This window comes from Eretmochelys imbricata, chromosome 15, assembly GCF_965152235.1.
Source record: "Eretmochelys imbricata isolate rEreImb1 chromosome 15, rEreImb1.hap1, whole genome shotgun sequence".
Classification (NCBI taxonomy): domain Eukaryota; kingdom Metazoa; phylum Chordata; order Testudines; family Cheloniidae; genus Eretmochelys; species Eretmochelys imbricata.
Window position 1 is genome coordinate 11,435,843 of NC_135586.1, and position 12,075 is coordinate 11,447,917.

At 40.4% G+C, this 12,075-nt stretch overlaps 1 protein-coding gene across 4 annotated transcripts in view; it reads right to left on the minus strand.

Moving 5' to 3' along the window:
- Positions 1 to 12,075, minus strand: part of EIF4ENIF1 (eukaryotic translation initiation factor 4E nuclear import factor 1) — a 36,128-nt gene that overhangs the window by 21,626 nt on the left and 2,427 nt on the right. For all 4 annotated transcript variants that reach the window (XM_077834922.1, XM_077834924.1, XM_077834925.1 and 1 more), the window contains exons 3-6: positions 6,453 to 6,526; positions 5,526 to 5,653; positions 4,428 to 4,723; positions 1,766 to 1,967 (exon numbers count right to left, since the gene is read on the minus strand). In XM_077834922.1, coding sequence (XP_077691048.1) covers positions 1,766 to 1,967; positions 4,428 to 4,723; positions 5,526 to 5,653; positions 6,453 to 6,526 — 700 coding nt within the window. The remainder of the gene's footprint in view (positions 1 to 1,765; positions 1,968 to 4,427; positions 4,724 to 5,525; positions 5,654 to 6,452; positions 6,527 to 12,075) is intronic.

The following is a 12,075-nucleotide window of genomic DNA, read 5'->3' on the forward strand; positions in this document are numbered from 1 at the left end:
GTACCCAAAGAACACAAATAGGAATTGGGACTCATTGTGCAAAGTAAGCTTTGTACAGATACAAGAATCCCTGACATTAAGATCTTAGAATTGGTTTCACCTACTTCAATCACTATATAAATGAGGTACAAATCCTATTTTTAAACAGCTTTACTGAATTGCCACAAGCTGTCTCTCTCAGGTGTCCCCATGAGCCTGCTGCATCATTGCTACTCGTGTATCTACTTCTTTACCCTGCCTACTCCACAGAAATAGACAAAAGCCAAAAACACAGCCAGATGTTTGTTACTGAAAGCGTCCACAAGTTGTCTGGCCTCTTCAGCCCACTGCACTATGCTGGCAACTGCCACTCCTTGTCTGAGGTGGGGGAAGATAAGCTCCTGCTGCTTTTCTCCCTCCAGGGAGGGCCATTCCTGTAAGGGCAAGCATCATCTGGACTGGCATCTGCCATGATTATAAATATTCTATTTAGGTACTTATGGTCCCATCATTGGGATAACAACCAAGAACCTCTCAAATATTTTCTGAGAGTCCACCAAACAAAAAAGTTATTGGTTTATAGACTATTGTACAACATCTGAGACTTATATGCCTTACAGGAGTGCTCTGAAGAAGCAGTAGTGTGTGTAGTGCTGTCAAATGCATAAGTATCATATAGTTTATAGTAATCAGAAAAATCTCTTCTGGATCTTTAAAGTTGACTGTGTCCCTTTCAGAGCTGCAATAATCCTATTCTATCGAAGGTTAGAAGACATGATTTCCTCCCACTGTTCAGTCATGTCTACAGTTTAGTTCTCTGAGTTAATTATGGCTATGTGGTTTGCTAGAGAAGTTAGCACAGAGTCATAAGGAGTTTATTATTTACTTCAGGCATGTTTAGGAAGTCCTCAGGTCTCTACAAGGCCACCACTGTGGGCCTGGCATTTTGCTATGAAGTACACTTTATTAAAGCAGCATGCCCAGTGCTCCTACTAGGAAAGGATAATGAATACTGCTGTTCCAACCTCACTACCATGGCAGCCTTCTCAGATTTGTGTGATGCTTCCAAGATTGCTTCTTCAACCAAAGCAATATCTAAGGACTAGAGAGCAAAGCCAGATGTAGTCCAGGTGGTAGAATGCATACTATCCCAAAGGACCACCAGGCAAAGGTATTACTGTAAGAATCTTACAATCTTCTCCCCCTTGAGAGGTTGTACATTAGTTACCTCATGACCACCACCACATTATGACACTCCCAGATTTGCCAGAAGGTTATGTTATTTTTACAGCAAAAATGATAGTTAGAACTGGCCTTAAGTTCTGTCCTTCAGAATGATCAGAAGCCAAGTCATAGGATGCACATTTTCCAACCCATATAGTTTATCATTACTCAATGAAGGACTGAGGTTTTTGGGAAAGTGTGAATACAGTTGCAGCCCTCAATGCTGCTAAGTTAAAAATCCAAGACTGCTACATTTAATTTAGTTTTCATATCTATATACCCATTAGCAAGGCTACAATGATGTCATGGAGGTCACGGTTCCAGAGACCCCCCTTCAGGGTCCCCCATCCCCAGCTGATGTATGGTGCTGGACCCTCCTCATTTTGTCAGGGACAGGTCATGGCCTGTCTGAATTTTGATTTATTGCCCATGACCTGTCCATAACTTAATAGGTAAGGCTACAATTTGTCATGACTATTTTTAGTATTACCAGACAAAGTTTTCCTTCCAACTTTAAGTCTAAGAGAACTCCTCTTGCCATTCCAATTTGCTTGTTACATACCTTCCTTCAGAGAGGTTGTGCGTCGTCTTGTTCGTTTTCGTCCTTTATGATCTTCCTCTAATATTTTATCATCAAAGCCAGTGAGCTCAATGGTTTCAGACTGACTTGTAGGTCCAGCAGAGAACCACTCTGGCTCTTCCTCAGTGTAGGAATCATTTCTTCTACGTTCCCCAAAGACACGTTTACTATCCCCAAATTCCCTCTGAAGTTGGTAGTTATAGCATGGAGAAGGAAATCAGAAAAAAGAAAGGTAATTTGTATGTTTCTCAAGAGTTTGTTTTCTTCCTGTTGGTTTACAAGCAACAGTTCTATTTTAAATGTTTGCAGACTAGAGAAATTGTAGATAGAATGAACCTATGAGATCTTTTAATGCATCTCCCTGCCAATGGAATCAGTATGCTTTTTAGCACTCTATCCAATTTTAAGTAGATCAGTGAGCTTCTGCTACTTAAAAGCAAGATCTATTAATTTGTAAACTGTATACAATTGAACTTAAGTCCTATCACCTACTCTTAATTCTCATACTCCTACTTAAGTTAACTATTTAGAACTCTTCCCTGACCTGTACCCCATGGTATTTATACAGATGTTCAAAAAAAGAGTATACACAGTAACATTCCCCTAGTATGTTTTGATGAGTTATACATTTAGTTCTTATTCTCCATCCCCTAATCATTTGTTGCTCTTGTCAACATACTTCTGGTAATGAGGTACTTTGTCTGGCCCTAGTAATGTGACTATAGCTCATCTAACTATTCACTTTGCAGCAACATACTTCGACTCCCTAAAATTGTGTGGCTTTTTTGCTAGATTTGAATCAGAGTGATTCAAGTCAACCATTTAAATCAGCAAGCAGGAAACCTGGATTTAAATCAATTTTAAAGAACAGAAAAACAGGATTAGTTTCTTTATGAAAGAAAGGTTGATTCTCATTGGTTGGTAATCATTAATATGCTGATTTGCAACTATATATAGCTTCTGCACTAAATTTGGTATCTAAACACCACATTTATTTTGTTAGAAAACAGTACATCATTTGTTTATTAGATAAAGAATTTTCCTGGTGATTTGTATTAAGCTGTATTTGGATGGAAATTAAAATGCTGGTTTTATGCTTAATTGAATTTATAAAGCAAAGCTCAAGTGTGCTGATGCAAAACATGTTTGGATAAACTTTTCTTGTGTATTTAAAACTGATTTATTAAACAATGGAAATATGATCTTTAGTTAACAAATTGAACAGCTTGTTTTTGGTTACTATCTCCTTTAACATTTTCTAACTAGTAAATCGTATCCTCTGACACCCAGATTTTATCCATAGATTGGGAGAGAAAAAAACACAAGCTTTCCTGCTTTTTCAACTCGCCATAACTTGGAGCCAACTAGTCATTCAACTGAACTACCTGAATAAACTCAAAGTGTTCTCTGAATCTTCATAAGCTCCTATGGTCAAAAGCTGATTTAGCACTTCAAACAAACTGGTTCCAGATGCTTACCCAGCAAGTTCCACCAGTCCAGCATTTCTACTTCCTTTAAAGCTTGGCAGCAACCATGCTTATTTTTTATTTAACTTAAAATGATTGGTAAGTTTAAACCTTAAGTTAAGTTGCCTTTTTCAAATTAACTAGGTTTATTTAAAAAAGTTTTTTTAAATCCACCCTGTTTGTTACCACATTACAATGCAAACTTGTTCCCCAGATATGTTAGTTTGTATTCCCCACTTTCAAGGAGAATGTTTTCTGCCCATTTTTCATGGCTCTGGGCCTTTGTATTACTTGTGTCAGCTGTATTTGCAACATCACCCAATTTAGTATTGCAGAATCATTAAACACATTCTCTCAAACCAATGAGAGCACTAGACCTAATCTAGATTCCTGTGATACTTTACCATTCCATATAGTTATCTTTTATCCTACTTAAGAGAATACATTCAATCAAATGCACAAGAACATTTAGTGAAGCTGAAAGGCAGCAAATTTAACAGCCAAAAGAAAATGCTTTTCCACACAATGAACAGTTAGCTCAGGGATGGCCAACCTGTGGCTCGGAGCTGCATGCGGCTCTTCAGAAGTTAATATGTGGCTCCTTGTATGAGCATGAGTTCCACAGGCTAAGATACCATGGAGGTAAAGATCTTAACAGGACTGGACACCTATATTAATATCCACAGTTGCTCTAAGGATTAAAACCAAGTTTTGGAAGATATATACACATGTTCATATTTCAGGGCACAAGTCACTTCCTAACGGTGGGTAAGAAACTTAGCTTCCAATTAAATTATGAAATGGATTTCTTAAAGAACTATGGCAAGAGAGCATGTCACCTTCTACAGACAAGAAGAAATTCTTTTCAAGACACATTAACTCAGCTTTCTGATAACAATATACACTAGGCAGGGTTCTACTCTGATGGAGCAAGAACTGTCGAACTTTTGGGGTACCAGAACTACCAAAAATTCCTGAGTCGTCTGTTTCACTCACTCAGGTTATTGCCATAAAAAGTTACCACCACCTAACAGCTGTAAAAAGGAAGCTTAATCAAGCTCATCTAGTAGATGGATAATCCAACACCAGAAGCCACCACAGTTGATCATCTCATTTGAAAGACCAGGGACTGAGACCACCCCATCATTAAAATTATGAAAACAGTCACGAGAACAAACCCTGAAACGCTTGTCTTTGTAGTCCCTTTCACGATCTCTGTCCCTTGTGTCTCTAGAATCACGCATGTCCTTTTCACCACCCCGGTGGTCTTTATCAAAATTGCGGGCAGAGATGATTCTTCCACTTCCAATCCTACGTCCACCAACAACACGAACACCATCATTCTCCTTCTCCAAAGGGCTCCCTGCTCGACGTGAGCTGACAGCTGCAGTCACATGGCAGCCTCCTCCAAAGCTCCGCCTTTGGGGACTTAGGACTACATCCAAATCATCTTCTTTCACCCGCTCCCTAGGATCTGCAGATTGCAAGAGTAGTATTCTAGAGAAGCTATCTGTGTTATTTTGAGAACAGATTAACATGAAAGCTGGACAAGTAGCCAGTGGCATTACAGAGCCCATTTGTAAAACACTGGAATATACTCCAGTTTTAGCTACAAGTACTTGAAAATGGATGTTTCTTCCCCATACCTAGAGAAACACAAAGTGTTTAAGTTAAAATGGTTTATATCTAATTCATGTCTATAAAACCATAAATCATTTTCAAGTGGTTCCTTGCTTGAATCTAACCTCAAAGTACTGCCACAAAAAGCATGATGAGAAGTGAAGCATTATAATTTATCATATTGATGGAATGATATCCAAAAAGATCAACACAAAACTAGAATATAGAGGGGTTTTATTAATTTAGACAGACATTGAGGAATTACTGCCTTTAATGCCCTAGCCAAGTTTGAGGCCTTAACTTCAAACACAGTTACAGGGAAATCCAATAGTGTATTTCCACTAGTAAAAGCACTAGAACAGACCAGCAGCTGGTGCTTTATTTGGGGGGGTTGGGGGGGAGAAGGGGGAGGGAACAGAACAAGGTAATTACACAGTGATAAGAATACTAGTGGCCAGTCTACACTAGCACTCCCACTGTTGCTAAAGCAACTGAGATTTTGCTGAAGTTGTAGTTTTAGACCTCTTTCCTTCAGGATTATATCTAACACTTCCCTCACTCAGTTTTATACCACCACTGTAAACCATGAGGGAATAATTTTGCTAGTATCCTAGGTTCTTATTGAGCACCCCATATTGTAAAAATGGTGCACTCACCAACTATCCTGCGCATGAGAGAAGTCCGGTCTGAATCCAAGTCTTTTTTGAACCCTTCCACTGGTGAGGTTCGCCCTGAACTTGGGTACAGAGATGCATGCCATTTCTCAGGGTCCCACACTCCGTCACTAGGAAAATAAAATTACAAAGCCCTTTTTAAAGAAAGTGCTCACTTTAACAAAGACAAGATGTACTTTAAGCCACTAATCCATTACAGTAATACTTAAGCGAGAAGGGTTGCACTCAGACTAGTGATCTGTGTTTCTGACGTTTCCTACCTCAAACTGGTCCATTTACATGGTATTCTAGATATCTTTATGAAGGTAGCAAAATGTGGAAGAGTTCATCAAATATCAGTATAAAGATAACACAAGATACGCAAAGTTGTATGAAACATTGAGTTCACACTTGACAGTTCCATCCCCAATTTATCTTCCAAGAATAAGATTTGTTCTCTTCCAATCTTGTTGCGTTAACAGGGCTTCCTTTCACACCAATTACAATTCTGTCATTTGCCTATGAGGCAGGTTAAGACACTAATCTGACCACTATACAGATTCTTCTTGTAGCATGAATGATTTGCTCAAGCCAGAAATTCATGTGCCTTCAATCTTAAAGTGAAGGAAATGAGAAATCAAAGTTGCCGTAACAACTCATGCTATATGTTGCCAAGAAATCAGTAAAAATTGTTTATGCGCCATGTCAACATACACAGGAGTAGTATAGATACCAGCTATAGAGCTAAAGATACTTTGCTCAGACTACCCCACCCTACATCTATTTTCTGAAAGGCATTAGCTTAAAACAAGCCTTGGTAGGGGACTTAAGATAAACAGTTTTAAAAGTACTTTAAGGATTTTTCTTGTGGAATTTTTAAAAGATTATCCAGTTAAAGATAGTCAAGTTTATTTTAAGACCAGAACATACCTGTCATATTTTTCAGAAAGACATGAAGGCCTCTGTTTAGAGTGGGGACGCTCTTTAATATTCAAGAGTTCTTCCTAGAAAGGAAAAGATGCAAGTTAGTTCTGACTCTCACTTGGATAGGATATAAACAGAAAGCAAAAAACTTGTTCCAAAGCATACAGGTTTATTTAAATATCATAGATGAAGTTAACTAATCTGAATGGTTTTCCCAAACTATTGATCTGTTTTTTGTTCAAAGTACAATTCAATTACCATTACTGCAATACTTGAAAGATGCTACCAACAGGTCTATTTTGGGTACTTGTAGGATTTGCTATTAGTGTCAATTTGAAACAAGACAATGTAGAAAAACCAACTGCTGTGCTGTTTCTTCACAAACATTTAAGTTATACTATATACATCAAGAATCAATACAGATCTGTCTTAGAAGTTTCACTGGAATTTAAGTGTTCTCTGCCTATTGAGACAAGTGATAGCTTAGTATTCCAGAAAAGCAACATTAGACAGATATCAGGCAGATGGCATTCCCAAACAAAGGATAACATTAGGTTTGGTGACAGATTCAGTTTGATCAAGAGCAACAACAAGCTACTTTGTCTCGATGCTGGGGCAGGCTTGAGTGAAATGAGATTGTTGAAAGGGATTGTCAGAAATTTAAGCATTAGGTTGTACAATGTTGCCACAAGCCAACCCAATGGGAACTCTTTCAAATTGCTTATCCTTTGAGAGACCATGCCTTTCTGACCATTATGATGCTGACTGAACAAATTGTTCAGAGAACTGAGTTTAACATGAAGAGTTGAAGCAGAGGATTCAGAGCTATTTTAAAACCAATTATGCGCTATTGATGCTAGGAGCAAATAAGTCACATCCCATGGTAATGCAAAAAATTAGAGTTTGGAACATACAGATTCAAAGTTAATGAAGACAGAAGCAGTGGTAGTGAAACTTCATTAATTGCAGGAAACTCTAAGACTTAATTTTTAAGTGGACCAGAAATTTAGGAGATACAAATCCTTGAATAATTCGAGGCCAGTTATATCCCTCTGCTGAAGCACATTAAAAGGATTTAAAAAATGGCACAAATCCTGAACCGATACAGGATACACTGTGTAAGCTGCATCCAACACTATGGGGCTATTCTGACATGGGTGCTATAGGATTGACATGGCCTGAGAGGTCAAGAGGAGCTCTTTTTACTAGTTAAACTTTTGAAAGCTAATTGGCAAGTAGATAGTTTATTCTGAAAAAAGGGAGAGAGTGTCACAATGAATTAAAATACTACATATTCTGGAATCCCAAAGCTGTTCTAAACCACATTTGAGAATAGTGAATGAAGAATCCTTGCCTTCAGATTTTTAGCATTGAATGTCTGAAAGAAAACTAATGCTAAAAAATCCTAAAGGATGGACTGAGTGCATCAGTCCATTTACAAATAATTTTTACTCATTCAGTTACTGGGCAATTCCCCAGCGTATTCATACTTCCACATAAAATTTCAAGTCATGCTGCTGTATACCAGCTAAAAATAAAAAGTTTTTAGCCTATTACTTTTCAAATGTTTAATTACTGCAATGTTTAAGTTTAGTTGTGAAATATGTGAAAACAGCTATTCCAGTCACACAGGGGTAGATTACTATCTAAACTTAGAGGTATGGTTTTACTCAGCCAGAAACAAGGTTACAGTGGACATGAGATGCTTTTCCTTCACGTGGAGCTACAACTTGTTTCCAGGTTCTCCCATATTTTCTTAGTTGCAGCATGTTGTGAAACTTGTGTGACTACAGCAAGTACAGTACTACATAAGTAAGTGTTTTTATAAAAGCTTTGCAAAATTTTACTCATTTACCTGCTGGGGAAAATATTAGTATCACCAGTGATTGTAAAAAGGCAGGAAAGTAATTGTCATGCTAGGTTTACAGTTATGTTAAAATTTGATGTTTGAAGTGCTGTGAAAATATTTACTAAACAATTAGTCACTCTTGTGAAGCAGACAAGCTTTATCCCAATGTTATGATTAAATGGAGGCAGAGCAGTGAGTAAAATTCGGAAGCCCTTAACTTAAACCTGGTCATTCCTCTAAACCAGAGGGGGGCAAACTGGCCCTTGGGCCACATCTAGCCTGCAGGACCCTTCCCTCTGGGCCCTGAGCGCCTGCCAGGGAGTGGGGTCAGGACAGGCTTGCAGAGGAGCCTGCCCAACACCCTGGCAGCATGGTGAGCGGGGCAGAGGCTAGCCCCGACCCCTCCCTCCCAGTCACAGTCCCCCCCAGCACTTGGGCAGTGTGGCTGCAGCTCTGGCCAGCACAGCTATAGCGCGGCCAGACCTGGTGTTCCAGGGCAGCGCAGTCAGGAGGAGTTGGCCCGGGGGGGGGGGGGGGGGCGCGCGGAGGAGAAGAAGGCGAGGAGCAAGGGGGTGGTCAAGGGGCCTGGACCCTGCTGCTGGGGACAGAGGTAGAGCAACCGCAATCCCCACCCCCCCCACATGCTTGGCCCCTGTCCCCAGCAGAAAAGCCCAGACAGGGAGTGAGCTCTGCCCGACTGCCAGGGAGAGCAGCCAAATGAACAGGAGAAACACAGGGAAAGGACTGAGCCCCCCTTTCCCCCATACCACAGGTAACATGGTGTGGGGGGAACAGGGAGGGTTGGATGGGGGCAGAGAGCAGAGGTGTTTGGATAGCATGCAGGAGTCCCAGGGGGCAGTCAGGGGTGGGGAGCAGGGGGTGTTGGGTGGGAGTTCTGGGAGGCTGGAATGGGGGCGGGGGCCAGGCCATGCCTTGCCATTTGGGGAGGCATAGCCTCCCCCAGCCTTCCCTACCCAGCCCTCCATACAATTTCTGTACCCAATGTGGCCCTAGGGCCAAAAAGTTTGCCTCCCCCTGCTCCAAATAGCACGGAGTCCCCTCTAGATATACTGTTTATACTATAAGTGGATATTGTACAATAGTTATTCATAATTCAGCATTGGGTAGAATAAATATGCCACACATTTAAGTTTTCCCCCTTTACTATTAGGATTCAAATAAAAAACGTCTACTACAGCATACTTTCTGAAGTTACCTTTAAGATAAACTAGAAGACCAGCCATCATCTTTCTGATTTGCTCCATTTAAAGCACAAAGGAGCAGCATCAGTTCTTTGGACAGCAATTTACATCACTGTAGCACTGACGGTGTTGGTTTCTGATTACCCCTACTCCCTCCCGAGTCGTTTTCATTCGGGAATCAGGGAGACAAACTGATAATACTGAGCAAGAAGGAGCCAGAAGAATAAAGGGATCCTAGCAATAGCCAGGACGTGCAGCACCAAGCTAGCCTGAAAAGGAAACTTCTCCCTAGCATTTAATGATTCAGTGCTTCTTCACACAATCCAGTCAGTCAACCCAGGGAACTTAATGCAGGAGATGTGGTGAAGATCAGAAGTGTAACTAGGTTCAAAAACATAATTTGATAAGATCATGTAGCATAGCTCCATAAATAGCTATTAATCAAGATGGTCAGGGATGCAACTGCACACCCTGGTGTCCCTAAACCTTTGACTACCAGAAGCTGGGCTTGGACAACAGGGGATGGATCACTTGATAATTGCCCTATTCGGTTCATTCCCTATGAAACATGGGCCACTGGCGGAAGACTGGATACTAGACGGACCACTGGTCTGACCCAATATGGCCACTCATGTTTTTTTAAATAAGTTTGAGGCTTGTGATGAGTGGATTTAAAAAAAAAAAGCGTTGAGCCATCTGACAGCCACTATTAAGTTTAAGCAAATTAGAAATACCAAAACACACCTGGGGCTGAGAAGCTGTACCTTATTTACCTAAGGAACCTTTACCTTTGAGTGCAGCAAGACCATCCAAAATATAGGACTTGATATCTAGAGCAGATGTCAGCCAAAGATTGTCTAGCCTACTGGGTAACATCCATAGCAATGTACAACTATATAGCACCACAGCTATGCTGCATAATCCTGTACTGTTGGTGCAGGCTGCATCTCCACAAGGGGTTTTTCCATCAGTGTAGGAACACCACTTCCGAGTGATAGTAGCTAGGTCAATGGAAGAATTAGCTGCATCTACACTAGAGGTTAGGTCAACATAATTATGTTGCTCAGGAGTGCAAAAACTAAAAATAATAAAAAAAAAATCTACAATTCAATTTTAAGTGTAGACCAGGCCTGAACAGTGTAAGTTGGCCAAGTTCTCCACAAATGGAAAGTTCAAAAGCAGCTACTTAGTTCACTGGTTTAGACAAAGCATGAGACACCATAAGCTATAATAATGAGCCTTGGGTTGTTAGTCAGGAGAATGTGTGTTCTAGACCAGGCTCTTTCAGTGACTGACTATGCGGCCTTTGAGATGCACTTTATTTATGAAGTGGGAATAACACTTCCACTTCTGTTAGTGATGGTGAGGATTAGTATCTGCACAGCACTTGGAACACAAATTGTAAGTGTTAAATATTGCTAAAAAGCTACATTTTAGTTCTAAAACTTAGACTGGTCACCTTTTGAAAAAAATTAGATCAAAGGGTTTGCAAGCTTTCATGGTGTGGACCAACTGCCCTCCCACTTTCTAATTACGTAATAGCCCTGCAGTGACTGTTTACACAGTAGATATTAAAATCACATTAAACGATGCTCCTAGCAGGTGGAAACAGGGAGAATAAATAGCCATTCTCCACAAACCACCACTAGGTGTTCTGGACCATCAGTGCTTCAGACTAGTTTGGAATCTGGTGACTTGAATCATTTTTTTTTAATATGCATTTAAGGTGCTCTGGCTAAACCCTAGAACCAATCCTTTTACTTAGGAGAACAGATAACCCTTTAAAAAAAAACTCACAAAGTGAGGAAATTACAAGAAATGTTAACCTAAGGACAGATGTCAATTGCCACTAAAACTGCAGTATCAGTTGAGTGAGACTAGAAGTATCCTGCCATTAGTTTAACAACTGCATCCTGATCAAAATTAGGGGCACAGACATATATATCACTAGTATTGTTGGTTCAGGGAACACAGAAGCAGTGGTAGCACACTCCTGAGGCAGAGGAGTGAAACTCCAGGGCATTAGCAGTCTAGGTCCCACACATCAGGATTGAGGACCAAAGCTTGGATCTTTGTTTCCCATGCCAGTAGGAACTGGGAGCAAGACAGAGGCACCCATTTAGCTTTTGGGCAAGATGTACCTCGTTGACTATCAGCCACCTCAGGCCAAACAAATGATATGCATCTACCAGAATCTGAAGGAAGCCTCATACAGTACTCAGTCTTAGGGAAAACTGCTATACTTTGCATTCCCCCTCCCCACCGGCCATCTCAAACTACTGAGAAACCTAATACCAAAGGGGACTGGGCACACTGGCAGAACTAAAGATTGAGGGGAAGACACGCACAAGATTAAGCGGCTTAATTGCACCTCCCTTCTCAAAAAAATTGTTTTGGCAGTTGACAAGTCATTACTGCTGTAAAGCCACCAATAACCCTGCCTCATCCCAACAATTCAGTCCCTCACTTGAAGTTAATTGTATCATGGGAAAGAATGACAACATATTATACATAACAGAGCACAGTGATCTGCAGACAAGTAAAACCAATACAGATAGAGGGTAAAAGGAGCCTAGGT